General features: G+C 29.3%; 1 protein-coding gene across 3 annotated transcripts in view; it reads left to right on the forward strand.

Moving 5' to 3' along the window:
* Positions 1–18,532, forward strand: part of LOC118187926 (serine/threonine-protein kinase Nek8-like) — a 76,385-nt gene extending 57,853 nt beyond the window's left edge. For all 3 annotated transcript variants that reach the window (XM_085818304.1, XM_085818307.1, XM_085818305.1), the window contains 5 exons: positions 6,331–6,448; positions 8,203–8,353; positions 11,606–11,748; positions 15,936–16,097; positions 18,182–18,532. In XM_085818304.1, the coding sequence (XP_085674430.1) occupies positions 6,331–6,448; positions 8,203–8,353; positions 11,606–11,748; positions 15,936–16,097; positions 18,182–18,354 (747 nt within the window). In that variant the 3' untranslated portion in view covers positions 18,355–18,532. The remainder of the gene's footprint in view (positions 1–6,330; positions 6,449–8,202; positions 8,354–11,605; positions 11,749–15,935; positions 16,098–18,181) is intronic.
* Positions 18,533–20,614: the final 2,082 nt, after the last annotated feature.

The raw sequence follows: 20,614 nt of genomic DNA on the forward strand, positions 1-20,614 counted from the left end.
CTTTGCATTTATTTTATCTCTAGTGGTAAACAAAGTAACACTTTGTCCTTGTAATCCTAAATTTAATTCATTTAAGTTTCCAAAAATATCAGCTAAATATGCTAAATCTGCCAACCATAATTCACTAAATAAACATTTTTGTAATTAAAATTTTGAATCACGGAGAAAATTTGAATTTCTGATCAAAGTTCAAAAATATGATTTAAAATTTTGCCTTTGGATAACCACCGTACTTCAGAATATAACAAAAGCGTTTCATGTTCGCAGCACATCTTTTGGCATAAAATCATAAATATTCTTGAATTTTCAAAATAATTTTCATGTTTTGGGAGATTGTTTCTGCTACTAAAGCTTCACAATGAATGGAGCAGTGCATAAAATTAGTTTCAGGTGTGACTTTCTTTATTTGAGAAATAACACAAAATGTTTTCTTGTTGAAGCCCAAGCTCCATCACTGCATATGGCAATGCACTTATTCCAAGGAATATCAGTCTCAGATATAAAATTGTCATTTACTTTGAAAATTGCATTTGCAGTTGCTCTATCATGAAGAGATTCACAAAATACTCTTTGCCATTTCGTTTATCTGCTTCCAAACATATGTAAACTAATAATTGAACAAAATTCATTATATCAGTACTTTCGTCCAGTTGCAATGTGAAAAACTTACTGTGTTTTATTTTTTGAACAAGTGCATTTTTAATGTAATTTGCCATTTCGTGAATTCTTTGATTTACTGTATCATTTGATAATGCAATATTATTATGTTCATTAGCCTCATTTTCATTGAATAATGTTGAAACGATACCTTTAGCTTCTGGCAATATAAGGTTGTCTCCAATAGTGTAAGCCTGCTTTGTCTTGGCAATTTTTAGGCTTACTAGGGAACTAGCTTCCAAGGCTTTTTTACATGAAGCAACAAAACCTTTCATTACTTCTTTACTACTTTTGAACTCTGATAATTTCCTCTTTACATTCATCCTTTGAATTGGTATGCTTAGATTCATGATGTCTTTTAATCCATTAGCCGCTGGTATTGTGTTGACGCAACGGTCAAAATAAATGTGTATATAAATATAACTACTTAAGATATTTTATACCAGCAGATGATTTTGTGTAGGGAATATTATGAAGATTATTTCTGTAAAAAATATTTGCCTTCAACAACCATTTTGTATATAATAATTAATCTCATACTTTAAGCAAAATTTTTGACCGGGTATTTTTGCTGAAAATATTTAACGAAAGAATCTCGGTCTTTATGAGTGATCTATTTTTAGTCAAGGTCACCATTTATCAGAACATTACATCAGTCAGATGTTTATATTTGTGTTGGGAAGGAAGGGGAAAACAGGTGTTGCGTTGATGCAACGTCAGCAGGAAACGGGTAGTCAATCTCCTTTTTCACTCATTCCTTTCGATGTTCTGGTTGTTTAAAAATGTCTAAAATGAGGTATCTTACATTAGAAGAAGCCCTTCAAAAATTTTTTGATGAAGAAACAGATGATGTTAATGTTAATAATGACCAAAATGAAACTGATATTGTTATTGTTCCCCCAGAAATTGCAGAGGCTAGAGACGAAGAAGAAAGGAATGGCAATGTTTTAAATAATGATAATGATATTTTACCAAATGATACTTCTGGGGAAGTTGAAATTCACATTAGAAGTTAAGTTTCAGCCTTCTAAAAGCAGTTATAGTCATACTAAAAAGTTTAAAAAGCAGAAGACTGAAATCTTGAAGTGGATAAAAAAGGAACTGTTAGTTATGTCTCAGAAAGAACACAAAGAAAGAGATAGAAGAGAAATTATAAAAGACAAAACACAAGGTAAAACTAGTGCACAGATTTTCTATTTTCTTTTTGGTTTAGACATTTACTCTCTTCTCGTTGAACAGACAACTATATATGCTCAGGGGAAAAAAAAAAAAAAAAAAAAAAAAAAAGAAAAACCCAGAATTTATTGCATTTGAAGCCTATATGAGAAGATTTATTGGAATATAATTGCTTACAGGATATCATTCTTTACCTCAAGAAAAAAATGTATTGGTCTTTTGATAAGGACATTTCTGTTCCTGTTGTACGAGAATTGATATCACGTTTGCAGTACAGGAATATGAAGCAGAATTTGCATTTGACAATACTGATAAATTATATGAAGGGAGACCGTATCTAAACTTACTAAATATCACCACTTTTTACTACTGGAAATATAGTCTCTTTCAGATTTCAGACACGAGAATGCATTATTCCTTTTGCAAACTCCTATTGAGAGTGTAGAATTAGCCAGAAATAGATCAGCAACAGGAAGACCTAGTAAATTCAGCATTCAAAAACCATTGCATGGAGATGGTAGACATTTTATTGTAAAGTCCGTTGATAACAAAAGACTGTTGTAAAGAGTACCATAGCCAGACTGTTTATAGATGCAAAGTATGTAATGTAGCTTTACACCATGATTATAATCAAGCTTTTCATGCTTGAATCTTTCAAATGAAATAATCTGTATTTATAAAAGAAATAAAATGTATATTTTAATATTAAATTAATTACAAGTAAAGTGATTTGTAGATTTTAAAACGTTATACAGCTAAAAAGTGATCCTGTGCTCCACTCAAAAGAAACATCACACGAGTCCAATCCTACTCACTAAACATCCGTAGTCTTATTCCGCTGACGTTGCATGAACGCAACACTCACTTTTTCCACAGGTAAGAGCATTTTTTAAATTTTCAATGTAAATTTTATAAATGCTTAATTTAGTATTTGTTATTATGTTCTTGAGAAAAGAAACATTCCTTTTGGCGGTTAATGGGTTAAGAAACAATGGTTTCTTGCCTTGAGGATAATAGTTCACCACAGACAACCCATTGAGGTTAAGGATCCATTTCATCTTCGTTCTAAGTAAGCCCAAATGATAAATAACTTTCATTATACAGTGAAAAGTCGTTAATCCGGACTCGTCGGGACTTCGGCGATTCCGGATTATCGATTTTTCCGGATTATAGATCATCAGTTTAAATCTGGTAAGATGGCATGCAGAAATTCTAAAATTAAAAATATGAAACCGTAATTTATAAAATATTGAGCAATTATGATCTAAAGGGTATCAAAATTTACAAAAAAAAAAAAAAAAAAAAAAAAAAAAAAAAGCTTAATATTTATTTGTTTACTTTATTAAACATTTCTTTCAATGTAAGTTGTTTAAATTGCTTCGTTTTATGTGATAATACTTTCTCTTTAATTCTATAAACAGACATAATTTCTTGTTCAGTTACAAAGTTCCGCTGTTCAAGTCCCGTTAATTGCTGTGCCGAGAATAGCGACTAACTTGTCAATCGAAATTTTTTCGTTTTCACTAACCTCTCTGTCACATTCTTCGTGTCTTTATCCATTTTTTGCAGCAATTCCACTTTTTGTTTGTTGGACATCGAAACATACTTTCGTTTTGTAGATCCTTTGGAAGTTCCAGCATCGGAAATTCTATTTGACATAATCGAAAATTCAAGTTTACTTTTATAAAATTGCTCTTACAGTCTGCAAAAAATAATAAGCAGGATCCAATTCGAAGTTTAAGGAACAATGCAATCATTAACATTAGCTGAAATATATAATTAGATAATTTTAGCTTACACCGTCCGTTATACATTAAACGCGCAGGCGAAAACGTATTCTGCACTTGTGCACACGCATATGCGCAGTAGTCAAGGTCTTACGCGCATGCGTAAAATGCCTGTGCGCATGTGCCAACGCAGCGCATGCGCAGAAAGTTTTTAGCTTTGAGGTCCGGATTATGGGTGTCCGAATTAACGACTTTTGACTGTATTTTCTAGAAAACGTTTTCCTTTCTTTTTCAGTATTCGTAGTGCTAGTAAATTCTCCTTTATCCATCACCTGTGAATCATCATTTTTCCGCTTAGTTAATCCTAGCCATTTTTTCCATTATGAAAATCTAGGTTTGTTTTATCATTCTTTCATAAATATTTAAATGCACAATATATTATAAGTTCTTTAAAAACAAACGATGATATTCTCAAATTGTGTAAAAAAGTGAGGAATACAAAGTAAAAAGAAGACAAAATACGTGCTGTTAGGGACAGCAAATCGACATAAAAATATGATTCTAATTGAAAATAGTGCAATGTGAGCCTGGAAATTGTGGTCACGTAAAGTGTAGACATGCTAATAAATTGATCAACTTTAGAAGAATTAATGATATATTATTATGTTTTTATAGGAACTTATTTTTTATTTCCTATTAAATACAGCATCCATTTGTGTTACTCCTTTTGAAATATCATTTATGACAAATTGTGTTATGTCTGTGGCTAGAAGAATGTTTGTGAATATAAAAACTGAGCATTTTGCTAAAATCTATGAGTGGATGTTGACCTTTATCAAAACTCAGATCATATAAATTTATGAGAGTTAGAGAAAGACTTTAACAGGATGTTGGGGCATTTAATTTTTGAATTTAATAGTCAGAATTCTTTGTTTCTTTGCATACCACCTATTTTTCTCTTATGTAACACTGGTTGAGAATTGCTGGTTTAGTGTATCTGATCATCCTATATATGATATTTCATTATTCAAATAGAATAGAATTAATAAGCATGTAAATATATGAATAATTTAATTTAAACTGAGATGTGAAGCAAGAATGTACTTTATGAGAAGCAAGAATGTACTTTATGATATAATATGTTTGAAATGACACTTGTAATATCAGCCCACTCGTAAATGCTGTTGCCATCATTTTCTGGCCGCACTTTTTTCTAAGAAATTTCGTTTAATTAAGACACAATAACATGCCGAATAAATACTAATTCAGAAGTCAAACAACAGAAATCAGCGTTATATTTACAAAATTTTCACAGGACTAGTTTCGATGGTTTTACCGAACCATCCGACTAAACAAAAGTTAGCTTCATTTCATTCCTATGTTTTCCGTGCTCTTCAAGTTTGCTCCTCCAAACTAGCCCTTGATGAAGAACTAAATTATTTAAAAGCAATAGCTATTGACAGGGGCTTTTCACCCAACGTTATTAATCAAGCAGTTAAAAAATTCTCATCTCAACACACTAAAAGGCATACTCTTGTTTTAGGAGATTATAAAAATTCTGTTGTCATTCCCTTCTTTCCATCAATTAGCTATAAAGTTGCACATATTTTGCAGACATTTAACTTTCGGGTTGTTTATTCTCCCATCAATAAAATTCCGATTTCCATACTCAAGGACCCCATTCCGGATATGAATTCCTGGGGTATTTATAGGATTCCTTGCCAGTGTGGTTTAATTTACATTGGCCAAACTAAGAGAGCCTTAAAATTTCGAGTCAAGGAACATGAGGCATATGTCAGAAAAAAGGAAACACAGAAGTCTTCTGTTGCTCAACATTGTTGGTCCGAAAACCACACTTTCAATTTTTCTGCTGCCAAAATTATTCAAAAAACATCTTCCATTGGAGAACTGGATTTTCTAGAGGCATTTCACATTCATAAAAATCTTTCTGTTCTAGTTAACGATCCTAATTCCAATCCAAATTTGCCTTCGGCCTTTAAAGAAATTATGTTTTAGTTCTGGTTTCACCAACAGATGGCGCCACTTGCTTATTCTTGTCCAGGCTTTCTTATCTTATCTAATCATTATTTCCTATCTTGTTCATTTGCGGTTTTGCAGCTGAGTATGGTGGTTCGGTAAAACCATCGAAACTAGTCCTGTGAAAATTTTGTAAATATAACGCTGATTTCTGTTGTTTGACTTCTAAATTTCGTTTAGATCAGAATAAAATTATTAGTGTTTAAGTACTTCTTATGGAGGTGTGTGTTAAACCATACTAAATTTGCAATTTTGTGATTAATGGATTGAAAATTGATTTATCGAATGAAAAACATATTAAGTGGTATATGTACACAGCTTTATTCTTTCTAAAGTATGCAACAAAAAAATCATGGAATTCAGTTGAGATTTCCTACCCCAACTAACATAATTAATAATCACATAGTTATTAATTACACAGTTACTCCCAGACATAATTTCTTTAGGCTGATCAATACACCATTTGCTTGTTGCATATCTCTAGGAAACATCAGTTTTTCAAATGTGGTGCTGTCACCCCGGTTTCCAGATAGGCAGAGATTGCAGACAATGATGGTGATTACATTACTAATAAATAGTTTTATTTTTTTAGTTGTGTTTGAATGTTAATTAAAAAATTTTAGAGATTTAAATGAAACTCTAGCATCATGTAAAACATATTATTGTATGTATCATTGATGAAATTCCCACTATATACTCTTTGTGTTTAATGTTATGATTATTTTTTCTCTAGCCTAGAATTCTAGCAGCTCTCTTTAGCTACAATATAAAATCAATTGCATGTGGTCCTAGGCATGTGTTAGCACTTTCTGATGAGAATGATGTTTTTGCCTGGGGTTATAATACTCATGGTAATGATATATGTAATTTTATAACTTTTTGTTATGTTGATCATAAGCAAATACAACTATGCTTAAATCTTTTCTTATGTCTATCAGGAGTTATATTACTGTTTTAATGTGTTTATTTTGTATTTATAGAAATAAAATTAAGTAATCAGAACATTAATTTGTATTTATTTATTTATTATTCTTTTTAGTTAATTTTTACAGTTAAATTTTGAAAGTTTGCTATTGAAAGTTATTAAAGGAAACTTATGTTTTATTTTTTTCTTGACTTGAAAACTTGAACGAAATAACTCTAGTAAAAAAACTTATCTGATTTGTATCAAAGGAGGACAAAAAATTGGGTACTTTCTTGTTGACCTTGAAAATTAACAAAGATCATGCCAATCTTGCAACAGTCATTTCAGCAGAAGAATGAAGAAAGTAATCCCTCTTTATGATGTTAGATAATCTCTGTCTATATAATTTATATGGCTTGGCATAAGTCGTATTGTTGAATGGATATTTGATTGCCACAGGTTTTCATGTTGCAATGCTATTATTTATTCATTTTCAACTGAAGTTTTTTATGTGATTAAGATTTCCATTTAAGTAGTCAGTGTATAATGAATATTATTTTCTTTCTTAAGTAACACATATTTAAATTTAGGAAAAAGGATTATTCAGTATTGAGAGGCAATAAAAAAGCTATATCTTCAGGAAAGGGCCTTTTCATGTAATTCAGAAGTCTTGTAAAAAAGACCAGTGTCACATAATACATATTCTTTTCCCATTCTTGTTTTAAAAGAGAGTGAAGAGTATGTTTTATAACTTCAAAAATTTGAAATTATTATAACAGATACATTTTTTATGATAAAATTTTAAATTCTCATAAAAGAATATAATGTTATGTACCACAATAAAATTCAACTTTTATAATGAAATGCCAAGAAAAATGTATATAAACTCATGAAACAGAACTTAAAAATGACACAATAAATTTCATTGCAAATAATTTTAAACACTTATCATTCTTAAACTTTTTTTTTTTTTTTTTTTTAAAGATTAGCAGAAGGAAATGAATTGTAAATACCAAATCAATCTGAAAAAAAAAAAGGGGGGGGGGTTCAGGAGAGAAATAGGATTTATAAAATGGTGGATGATTTCTATAGTAAGCTTAAATTATGTCAGGCAAGAAGTCATAGAAAAGTGGCAGAAGTCAGAAGAGTTTTCAAGTGGGGAAAAAAAAAAAAAAAAACAGCTCTGGCATTAAAAAATTGTCTTTTAAATTAACTACATCATCTATTCATTCAAATATCTCATATGAATTGGGTAGTTATTCATGGTGATATTGTTGAAAGTTATTGCCTTTAGGTGTGTACTTTTGCAGATATTTTGAATTAATGTTTGATAATTAATATAAGAATGGAGTGCATAAATAGAAAACACCACTAGCATTTTTAGTTTTCAGAAATCTAAAAATAAAATTGCTAACAAGCATTTTGAAATTTTTTGATACTATTCTGTAATTTTCTAGTGTTCTAATTATTTTTCTGTGAAAAAATATTCAGTTACTAAAAGTGGCAGATTTATGAAAGGAGGGGAGCATCAGAACATTTGGAAACCTTTTTCTATAAGGCATGTTTGCTATAAAGTAAATAAGTGGTTTTGAAGCTCTTTTGAGAGCAGGGCTTTCATGATTGCAACTCGCATGATTCCATAAATCTGCTTCTGGTTATCATTTCTTTGTCAAAAGAAATAACTGTTGCATATATTTATAGGTTGCCTTGGATTGAAGAAAGCTGAATTTCAAATTTATCCTTTGCTGGTTAAAATTTCAAGCAAATCGAAGCTTGAAAAAGTTTTTTGTGGAGTGGATTGTTCTTTTTTAATTACTGATGATAAATCATTACTTGCTTGTGGCAATAACCGGTATGTGCATTTTAAAATGTTAAAAGAAATGCAGTAATAATTTCATTTTGTGCTTTTATAATTCACTAAATTACATTTGCTTTCTCATTCTTGGACTTTTCTTTAACTGTATAAATTCATAAAAAATAAAATATTCAATAGAAATTTTGAAGAATAAGGTATAATTTGCAAGTTCAGAGTTTCACATAAGTAAATGAAGTGGACATTAAAATTTTTTCTTGTACAAGCTGTTTCTAAAATTTTTATTCATAATGAAATAAATTATGGTTTTCTTCATTGATATAGTATAATGTTACAATTTGATATTTCCTATACTTAATAATTTACACGCACTTCGATATAATTATGCACATTATTCACTAGTCCATGTTGTGAATATGCAAGTTTATTAATAATCACAATGTATTTGTTTAATTTTTTATATAAATTTCACTAAAAATTTTTAAAAATCAAATGATTCCTTAGTACATTTTAAAGTTTTGATACCATAAATGAATTTTTAAAAGTAGAACTGTATAAATGAAATCGAAAATTCTAAAGTCTCAAGTACATATCCATGTAGATTAAGTTTAATAATCTTAAATGCTATTGAATGCAAATGTTTCTAGATACATTAGTTAGGACTGTCAAGTAAGTAAAAGACACGAACTTAAACATTTCATGAGCTTAAACATGTCTTAAGACATGAAAGTTAGTCAGTAATGGGATTGCTGTTATTGTCTATAATTTTTTCCCATCTAGAAAATAATTTGTAAATAATTTTTGAATTTCTTAGACTCCAAATATTGATACATACCATATAGCCCATCATCAAAATTTTTTTTTGTTGTCTATTAATTATAATCTGAAGCAACCCTGCATGGAAAATTAGCTGTGAAGCAGGTGTTCTGAATTCAGTGTTTTCTCCCATGTTTCTGTTTGGACGAGTTGCCTTACCGTGAAAAAGTAGGACTCCTTTTCGTATGGCTATTGTATGTAGTCTTACTTATATTTTTGAATGCAGGCTAGTGAATTGCCAAGAGTAGACTTCACAATTTGTTATTTCACCAAACTCAAGGAATTCACAATGAATTACAGTTTCTTAACTCATCCAGACATGCAATAAACCTTTTCAGCCCCATGGCTTGTTTTTTAATTGTCACCAGTTAATAATCACTGTTGTTTGAGAATAAATATTTAATATAAACTCACTCATAATTATCATATTAAAGAAAGGGCCATTTCAATGTCTGGACAAAATGTAAGAACAAATAGAAATGCAGTTTCTAATTTTTAATGAGAATATATGATTAATTCCTGTCATGTCTGTTTCATACATGCAGCATCTGCTGTTGCTAATCATCACTGTTATTTAAGAATAGATATTTAATACAAACCCACTCATAATTATCACATCAAAGAAAGGAGCATTTTGATGTCTGGACAAAATTAAAAAAACAAATGGCACTACAGGTTTTGATTCTTAATAAGAATATGATTTAATTACATTCCTTTGATTTTACACATGCAGCATCTGATTTTTCTCAATTAAACTCAAAGATTCATTTGATTGATTTTTGATGATCTTTTAGGACTTTGAGAGTCCTTTGAAAAGAAATCACTGTCTTTGAAATTTCAAAAATGATCTCTTACAGGTTCACAAGTCTACTGTTTTGGATGCCCTTTGTTAAACCTCCGCGTACTGCTCAATTTTGATGCATTTCTAGCCCTAAAAAAAAATGGGGTGGTTTTTTTTTTTTTTTTTTTTTTTTTTTTAAATAAATTTGTTCTATTTTTATAAATTACTATTTGCATCTTTATAAACAAAATTAGTATAATGCAGAAATTTTAATAGCTTTTAATTTTTAAAAAGCATACAATACGGCTCACATGATTTTATCCTGCATGGAATAAAAATCTAAAAATACTTATGGTCTTTTTGATTTTCATAAATATACATGCTAATTAATTTTTACAGCTAATAATAATATTACTTGTACTCACTTATTAGTATACAAATTTTTTTTTTATTGTTTTAAACTTTGAAACATGGCTCTAAACATAATCTAACTTTGCATTCTTCACACCAAATGTGAGTGTCTTTGCATACTTTTTTCATTGTTGTTTTTTTGGAGCAACAAACAACACATTGCCTTCTAGTTTCCTTTTTTTTTTTATAGAATTTAGTGGTATGTGGCTTCCAGAATGCTTCCCTACATGGCAAATAAAGTTCATGCTATCATCTCTAGACCGTATTGATGAGTGTAAAGAAGAATATTTGTCAAAGATTTCCTCGATCACAGCTAGCTTGAAATCAAGAAGGGATTTTTTCATGTTTGTTATTTTTCTGTATATTATATATGAATTCCACATTGTTCGATCTAATGTATGGAAAAAATTTTTTCTTGTAATATTTACAAAGTTTTTTTCGGGTACTAGGGTAGTACGACATCTCCTGATCGCATCTGTTGACACCATTGTAAAATTTAAAATTATAATCATAAATCACTTTTATCTTTGGTTTTTCTTTTGTTGTCCCTGAATAAACTGATACAGGTGACACATCATGAACAGAACTAAGCATATTTACTATTTTCTTATCATTTCACAATGAAAGAATCAACAGTATCCATCATGTTTGGCTGTGAAGAAACAATAGCTTTCCCTTACATTGATATAAACCTGTAGTGCCATTTGGTATAAAAGGAAGCATGAAATATGAATATTATAATAGCTTCAGCTAAACGGAGGAAAAGTGAGATCTATATTGAAAATAATAAGAATAGAGAGAGGGAGAAAAGGGAAATAAACTTATGCATGCTACTTTCACGTGACCCATATTATGAGACAGATTTCATATCACTTGGAAATCGTGAGGGCTGTACGTGGAGGGTTAATGATGGCTATTTGTTAATGTTGCTTTCATTTCTTCCTTTGTGAAATTCATATGGTATGTAGTATGTAATACTTCACAAAATTGCAAATTTAGTATAATTGAAATATTCAAATGCATGAATAATAAATTTAAATACCAATTACCTGTTTTTTTATGTAAGATGAACTTTCTGAATTGGGGGGGATTGTCATGAATATAATTGAAATGTTGGAATGATTTTTTAAAATTCAGTTTAAGCAGCATATTTTCAATATTGCAAAAATATTACTCATTGATCTTAACTCAGCATGCCTAAAAAGAAGGGTTATGCATTTTGTACTGTTTACTTAAAAACAATTTTGTACTAATGATATTAAAATCATATTTTTTAAATTTAGACACAACAAATTAGGTATGGATTCAGGAGAAGGTTATCAAGTAGAAGAAGTAAGAGAATTTACCCCAATTGAATCTAAACCTCTGTCTGAATGCAAAATAGTTTCTATTAGCGCTGGAAAATCTCATACTCTTTTTCTTTGTGGTAAATATCTACATCATTCATACTGATTTTGTCTTGTACATATAAAAAGAAAAGTTCATACATTTCTTTTAATCTTTTAATAGGATTTAGATTTTTAATAATACATGTTTAGGTACTCTTCTGTTATCAGGACTGGATTCAGAAGTGTATATATGTATGCACATGTGTACATAAGTATGTGTGTATATATGTGTACACATATAGACACATACGTATGTATGTACATATATACATGAACACATCCATCCCTCCATGCATACATACATACATACATTTCTGGACCTGGTCTGATAACAGAACAGTTCCCATGTTTATTATTTTTCTTAAAGGTATAATTATTGTTATTATAATTTCTTTTATTTTTGCCTTAATCAGTGATCAGCTGTATGTTATTGGTGCATGCTGGAAAGGATGGTATTAGTTGTGTATCTTTTTGTGTTCATTATTGAGTTTATTGTTTAAAAAATATAATACACCCATATGCCATTTAGTGCATTATATATTCTTCACTTGCTATTTCAAATAATTAACAATAAAACTGTAAATTTATTTCAGTATGATTGAAACATCATCCTAAATGTGGTATACCTAAACTATAGTAACCTATTTTGTTATCAAAGGTAAAATTTTTGCAGTGCAAAAATAGATTGCCGGAAAGGGCAAATTTGTAGAATGACTTTTTAAATTAAATTTATTATTCTTTATACAACTGCTACTAACTGCCACTGTTAAAAAAAGTATTAGAGTTGTTTTAAAATTGATCATTGTGCTATTTTTAACAACAATGTTGATTAACAATTTAGAAATATTAAATTAATTTTTTTTGGGTTATTGTTGTATAGCCAACTGAACTATACAACTGCTAGTGAAGTACCTTATTGCCAGCTAAGTACCATATGCATTGAAAAAGAAATCTTATGGTTTTCATAATTAGCTCATGAAACTGTTGATGTTACCATTAAGGATTACATGTAAATTTGTGTTCATATTTTTGTTGCATGGATATCTAAAATGAGATATTGCCAAAGAAGTATTTTATGTATATTAAAAGACATTCTATTACATGCATTATCAGCTCAAGAAAATATCTTCTGTATCTTAGTCTTTCTCTCTTTTTCTTTTTTTGATGAAATGAAGAAATCATGATTTTTTATAGTTTACTCTATGATGAAAAATTATAATGTTACCTTAAAATATTTCTACATAGAATAGATAAATATGCTGAGATTATTATTATTATTATTATTATTAAACATATAAGTAGATTTAGAGGTGAAAAGTTTGTTTATATAAAAGTTTGAGGGAGAGACCTATATGGGATGAATTCTCATGACCTTCAGATCCAGTTTAAGATACTCAGAAAACATTCTTTCAGGAATTGAGAACAATAAGAATAAAAGTTCATGAAATATTATCATAATAACTTTTTAAAATTTATTTTGATTCTTGACTATATAGGAAAATATGCATAAAAGAATACATGTTTCTTTTTGCCTCTCTAAGCATTTTGCAAATATATCTCTGCATGTTATATCAGCATTTTGCCGCATTGAAAATAGAAGTTTAAAACAAGTTTGAATATCTTAAAGGAAATGGAACTTTTTACAGGAGAAAGTTTGAATTGTCGAATATGTATACTTGTTTTGGATCATACTTTTGTGCTTCTGGCATGTTTTATGAATAATCTGGTTATATGAACTATAATTTTAAAACTTGATATTAGTTATTCTTACAAGTTTTGATTTTGCTGAGGGTCAGTTTAATTTTCCTTGGTTTGTTGCGCAGCACAAATGTATTATCTTCTTTGAATTTTTAGTAAATTCTTTTTCTTTTCAATTGCAAGATTGGGAGGAAGGAAATACTATGTAAATAACTTAGTTGCATTAATTACTACCTAAATATTCTTTGTAGCTATCTAAGGTTTACACATATTTATGTAATCTTGGCAATACATAATATGTGTTAACAGGTTGTTGCTTATGTTCTGTTTAAGGGTGGTTATGGTGTGAAATAAAACTTGAATATTAGGTTACATGTAATATCATACTGATCAGAAATTAATTTGTTGGGATAACTTCCTCACATTTTTTTTTTCTTAAGACAAGAAATGAATGAAATGCATAAAATTTTATATTTGTAACATAATGGAACATGGCCATGTTCTAATATGAGTGACAGTGAATATCTAATTTATTTTTGTGTTGTAGAAAAGAGGTACATTTGAACCAGTAACAGACATATCCAAGGGAAGCTCATGTTACATGCATAGTATAGTGTCTGACATGGAAAAATAATTTTTTTTTCTCTTCAGTAAGATCTAATTCTTCATAGACACAAGTTTAGTAGCAGTATAACAATGTGTATATGGTTGCTTGTATTGTGTTTGTACTTACTGCACTATTTCACCTGTTTGTGTATTGTAATGATAAGGGTCAAGCAAAACAGTTTTCCTAAATGTAAAAATTAAAAATGATGAAAGTAAAAATGCAAATCAAAAGAAGAGAAAGTGTAAAATTTCTGAGAAACAAAAATATCCTTGTTTTAGAGCAATCATAATGAAACTGAGCTAAAGTGAGATGTTTGTAACTGTTTTGTAATAAATGGATATAAGGGTACTGGTGACCTTTAAAATCAGTTAGGTCTTTTATTGCTACATTATGCAATACTGAGTAATTCTCCCTCTTCCCCGATATTCTTCTATAGGAGAAAAATTTCACACAGTGGAAGCATCATTAGCACTTCATCATCAGTTCTACAGTTTGGTAAACTGTATTTCAAATTAACAAAATGACTATTTTCATATTCTGAAATTACAAATAAACTAGCATGGCAAAACAAAAACTGATGCTGTTGTTAATAATGTAATTGCCCCATCATTCCATTGATTTTCTTACTAAAACTGAATATATTTCTTATCTATTAAAGAACTTGGAAGTTTTTTTAAGACAGACAAGTAAATCATTTTCATGATGCACTAATTTGTTTCTCAACCCAAATATTATTTTTACTATAGAAAGTCGAAATTTACACAAATATAAAGATGAAATATGGAAGGAAAATGTTGTTTAAAAATTGATTCCCTTAATTTATAATCAAAAGGAAAAAGTAAGCTAATTAGTAAACATTGATGCAAGTGTTGTTCATTAGTCAATCATTTTCCTTATTGACAGCTTGAGAGAGCGAGTTGAATATAATACACTTGTTGATAATTTGGTTATTTATTTTAAAGTTGCAAGGTATTTTATGTTAATTAACTAGTTATTATGATTGAAGTCTTTTAATTTCTCCTTTCCATATTTTTCACGAGAATGCAAATTAGGTGTGTGTATATTTAAGTTGAGGGTTTTGAATGTTTAGATTAGAGCTTGACAACTGTGTCTTGCTGGGTGAGCTCTACTTAAACTTGTATTCTGGCTTTAGCATCTCGCTGACCGATGTTTTAAAATATGTGTCAGTAAAATTCTGAGCCAGTTTAATTTAATCAGTTTAAGTGAGGTCTTAGATTACATCATCTGTTTTTTTTTAATGTAATTGCCTATTATGTTAATTTGAATACCTACAAGTAGTAGAAGTATCATCTGTAGCATAAGTTATGCCTGTTCTGTTCAATTTAAGTCTAAATAGAAAAGTTATTTTAACCTTCTAAAGAAAATTTAGTATTTTGTGAGTTGTTTAAGATGAAGCAATAACTCGCTATTAGTCTAGTAGGTCTGCAGTACTTTAGTTTCCGTTTATTATAGAAACCCTGCAAAATAATATGCTTGAATGCCTTCATGGTCAGGATACAGTATATTTTTCTGAATGTTTTATTAATGGGTGATACTATAGTGATTTAAATTTGAAAATTTCATGACATATCTCTTGTGTCTTTGCTATAAATTAATTGAGAAATGTAGATGGAATGAAAAGTATAATTTTTAATTTTTTAAAGGCTTTTAAAACTTTTTCCATGTATTTTGAATTTAATGAAAATCGAAGTTTGGGAAATTTAAAGAATAATATATATGTAACACACACACAAATTATCCTTTATCCTCTGTAGAGAAAAAGAGATTTTGAAGAGATTTAGTAGTTTTGATTCATCAGTTATTCAATTACATTTCTTATTGCAGAGAAATTGATTTACAGAATTTTAATTGCACGTTCATATTATTTTCATGCAATAATAATAAATCTCTCAATTTCAGAAAATGGTGAAGTGTTCTCTGTGGGCTCAAATCATTATTTTCAACTTGGTTGTGGTAAGTCTGGATTAGATTACAGTCTACCACAAAGAATAGAAAAACTAGAAAATTTTAATATAGGTCAGGTGGCTTGTAGCGATTTTTACAGCATGGCAGTTTCTGAAGGTAATTTACATTGCTTTAATTTTTTAATTTTAATGTATAATAAATTATAATTTTTCATTAATATCTTAGTTTTAAAATAAATATTCTTAGTTTATAATTTTTATCGTTAGCAGTAAAAACATTATGTAGTTAATGGTTGTTTGCTTTTAAAGCAGTGATACAATTGGTATTTTTTTAAACTCCAATTGCTAGATACTTGTTGGTTAACTGTTTATCAAAAATGTCTGGATCAATTTTTCATTTAGCCATCTCATCACCTAAGATATTGCCCAGGCTGCAGCATGCAAGACAGTTACTTTTGCATAAAAGGGAGGTAGATAGGTGCATATATCTTTGCCTTCTGAGGGAGAGACAACATTATAATAACTGTCTCTGCTAACCACTATATATCTGTGGGTGGGAATGGAAAAAGTTATAGGCATATTAGTTGCCACTGGTGAACATATACAGCACATCTAATAGGTTTTCTTAACAGAAAAATTCCATATATATAAATACTAATGAATATATTAGATTTAAGTCATGAAAATAAATTTCTGAGTGCAACTGAGTTATTACTTGATGTATTTTTATAATAAGATCGAGGTAGGTTTGTTGTTTTCTCCTATTTATAATTAAAACTTTTAAGTTTTTAAATTAAATTTCTTTTTAATGCTTCATATTTTATTTTTCATGAATTTTAATGAGATAGACAATAATATATCCTTTTTTAACCACTTCTGAATATTTTAATGTTTCCACAGATGACAAAAAGATTTACTTAGATATACATCATATGCAAAAGTATTTAAGCATTTATACATGGGCAAACTGGATTTAGACTGAAGATCAGTTTGAAATTTGAACATAAATATTGACCTAAATTGAAGCAAAAATGAAATGCAAGTTGGAGATTGTCAGATGAAGTGTCTTTACTGGTGTGTTAAGAAAAGAACTGCCTGAAAACACCATTCATGGACTACATGTTGCAGTTTTAGAAAAATTATACAGAAAATTTCATGCTATGGGTATAGAATGGAGTACTGAGGAAAAAACTAGTGCTAACATATGTGCACAAAATGAGACAACTGCAGTGGGCTAAATTCTATAAAAATTGAATAGTAGAAGATTGGAAATGAGCCATATAATCTAATGAGTTCTATTTCTCCCATTTTATAACAAAAATGCTGCAAAAATGCAAGGTGCAGAATACATCGTAGGCTGTATGAAAACTATATGCAGTGTGTTGACATGAGCAGAAGGTAGCTCTTTTATGTGTTTAATGCTTCACATTCTCTGAATTGTGTTCTGTTATTGCAGTTAACATGCACTTGAAGCAGCAGGCATTTATTCATATTTTTGATAAAAAGGTATTTCTTTTTTCTGTTGTCTTGCTGATAGTTCAGTTTTTCAGGGAAGCAGTAGTAAAACAGTTTTTGAAGAAACTGTAATTGTAAAATGTACCAGGCTTGAACTGTCTCTCACTTCTTTAACAAATATTTCATTTAGTTTGTCATAGTCTTTGGAAGCAAAATCCTATTGAAAATTTTTTTGCTACTTAAAATATAAAATCTATAGGAGACGGCAATATTTTAGAAATGTGACCGACTTCTGGACCTGTTAATAGCAGAATGTATTCAGATCAGTATGAATATCATTCACAAACTTGTAGAGTTCATGTGGTGGTAAATTGTTGCTGTCATTCATGCTACTGTAGCCTTTGACTACCAGTATTCAAATCATATTATAATTTAGAAACAGCAAGAATGACTACTGAAATAGTTAAATTTAATGCTTTAATTTTTTAAGTATTAAAATGAGCTGTACTTAAAATGACATAAACATTAGAATCAAAATTCAAACTCAAAATTATCATGAACTAGTACTTGTTGCCATTCAACATAAAATTAATATAAATATTAACAAAACATTGCTTTTACAAAATAATTTTACATATGCAAAAGTACAAAATACTTGAAATTAAAAATTGTTATCACTTATGCTATAATTGAGCCCCTACACCATTACCTCAGAGGTCTAATTTTTTGTCCAGTAAGTACATGTTTTGTAAAAAGGATCTAATCTTTTTTTCTTAATTTCCTCAGATAATTACTTGTTCTGTTGGGGAAAGTATCCTAGCTGTTTGGAAGAAAAGAAAGATTCTGAATTTTGTGATGTAGAAATTCCAAGTTTTTTTAAAGAGAAAATTGTCACTTTTGTGTCTTGTAATTCTGAAAACTGCTTGGTAGTTGGTGAAGAAAGATGTTTGTCAAAATGAATGACAGCTTTTATTCAAGGAATTAATTCTGTCAAGAGATTTTTGAGTATTTGTTACTGCATTTGATTAATTTAAATTATCTTTTGGAAAATTCATATATTTTTGTACTATTTTGAAGAGCTGTTATGTGCAATACTTTAATGTAATAATTATTAATAAAAAATTTTGTTTTTATTAATTTTTAGTTCAGATAGCAGTTACTTAAAACTGTGTTTTTTTTTTTTTTTTTCCTGCTAACATGGCTAAGTCTTGCCAGTTCAAGATATATACCCATCAGTATATATAGGATGTCCCAGCTAAAATCCTACAAACTTTGAGGGAGATGGAGTACACTTAGACAACTTAGCTGTGTCTAGTTGTAAGAATGGTGCCAGTGGATATGATGGGCAGAGTTATCAGCGCAAAGTTTCTCGAGAGTTCTCAGTTAAAGTGAAGAGCAACTGGTTTTCGACTATATGTTTGTATAAATTTAAATTACGTTATAGAACATCATATCATCATGAAAATTATTCCGGATTATCGGTTTTTCCCGATTGTAGATCATCAATTTAATTCTGGTAAGATGGCATGCAGAAATTATAAAAATAAAAATATGAAACCGTAATTTATGAAATAAAAAGCAATTATGATCTAAAGGGTATCAAAATTTACAAAAAAAAGCTTAATATTTATTTTACTTTATTAAACATTTCTTTCAACGAGCGCTTGCGTAAAGCATACATTACGCATAGTCGAAATTAGAAAATTGCAACCAGAAAATAATGTGTATTCCTGATATTTATAATGACAAGGAATTTGATTTAAATCATATCAAAGGTGGAGTACATCGAGATGAAATACTACATTTAGTAAGGAATTATAAGCCGAATAAAATAAAAACATCTGCTCTGAAGATAAGGATAGTGCTGCCAGATCAACTTCCAGTTCATTGCGCGCCGTGACGTCCTCCTTCCTGCAGAGCAGTGTGAAATTGATAAACAGATTTTGGAATGGTTAGGAAACAAAGGATATGCCTTTATCCATTTTTTGCAACAATTCCACTTTTTGTTTGATGGACATCGAAACATGCTTTTGCTTTGTAGATACTTTGGCAGCTCCAGAATCGGAAATTCTTTTTGACATAATCGAAAGTTCAAGCTTACTTTTATAAAATTGCTCTAACAGTCTGCAGAAAATAATAAGGTGGATTCAATTAGAAGATTAAGGAACAACGCAATCTCCAACATTAACTGAAATAGATAATTAGATAATTTTAGCTTAGCTTATACCGTCCATTATACATTAAATGTGCATGCGTAAATGTATTATGCGTATGCATAAACACATATGTGCGTGTGTAAAGGTATTATGCATATGCGTAAATGCATTATGCATTTTATGCAGGATTATGGACATTCAGATTAAAGACTTTTGACTGTATAATTAAAAATATAATATAAAGAACATTATTTGAAAAAAGGAATGATTGTGACTTCCCCCTTCTCACAGGAAAGGAAAATAGGTTGACATATATTAAGAAGTTTGCCAGATGAACTATTCTTGGCGCAAACTGAAAAAAAAAAAAAAAAAAAAAAGTGCCAGCATAAATTTGTGAATTTCTCCATAAATTTTGCACCAGATTTGACAAAATTTCATATTTAGGCATACTTTGAGTCGTAGGATCGAAATATGGAAAAAAATTGGTATGTTATTTCAGAAAAAGTCTGATTTCTTGTCAAAATAACTATATTAGAATAGAGCTATATATAAATCTAATATATATCCTAAGTCACGCTTTTGAGACATGAAGAACGCAATTTGAATTTTGTCAATAGGCCCAGTAGAACGGGAGATATAGAACTGACCCCCTTTTTTTTGCTCAGTGTACATTGATTGTTGATAATATTTTATTATTTTGCTAAATTTATAACATAATATTTAAAATTATTTTAAGAAATTCTTTTCTTGCCTTTTTCTTTCTTGCTCATGACTGTCTTAGTATATATTACATAAAAACATAATGAAACTTACAAAATAAAATTAACTGAAGAACATAAAATTCAGAATAGCTAATTGAATATTAATATATTTTACATCTGAATTAGATTATAAATAGTTTAATAACCTGAATCGAATATTGTAAAATTGATGTAAATCAGTTTGGATTCATTTGAAATGGTGTAATCATGCAGCACAAAAATCTGTAAAGTTTTGATTGTGCAAGGAACCACTCAGTTTTGCATATTTCAAGTTTGGCAGCTATGGCATAGTTCATATGAAA

The sequence above is a fragment of the Stegodyphus dumicola genome, chromosome 6, assembly GCF_044657685.1.
Source record: "Stegodyphus dumicola isolate Sdum_Otavi_A_Nest chromosome 6, ASM4465768v1".
Taxonomy (NCBI): Eukaryota; Metazoa; Arthropoda; class Arachnida; order Araneae; family Eresidae; genus Stegodyphus; species Stegodyphus dumicola.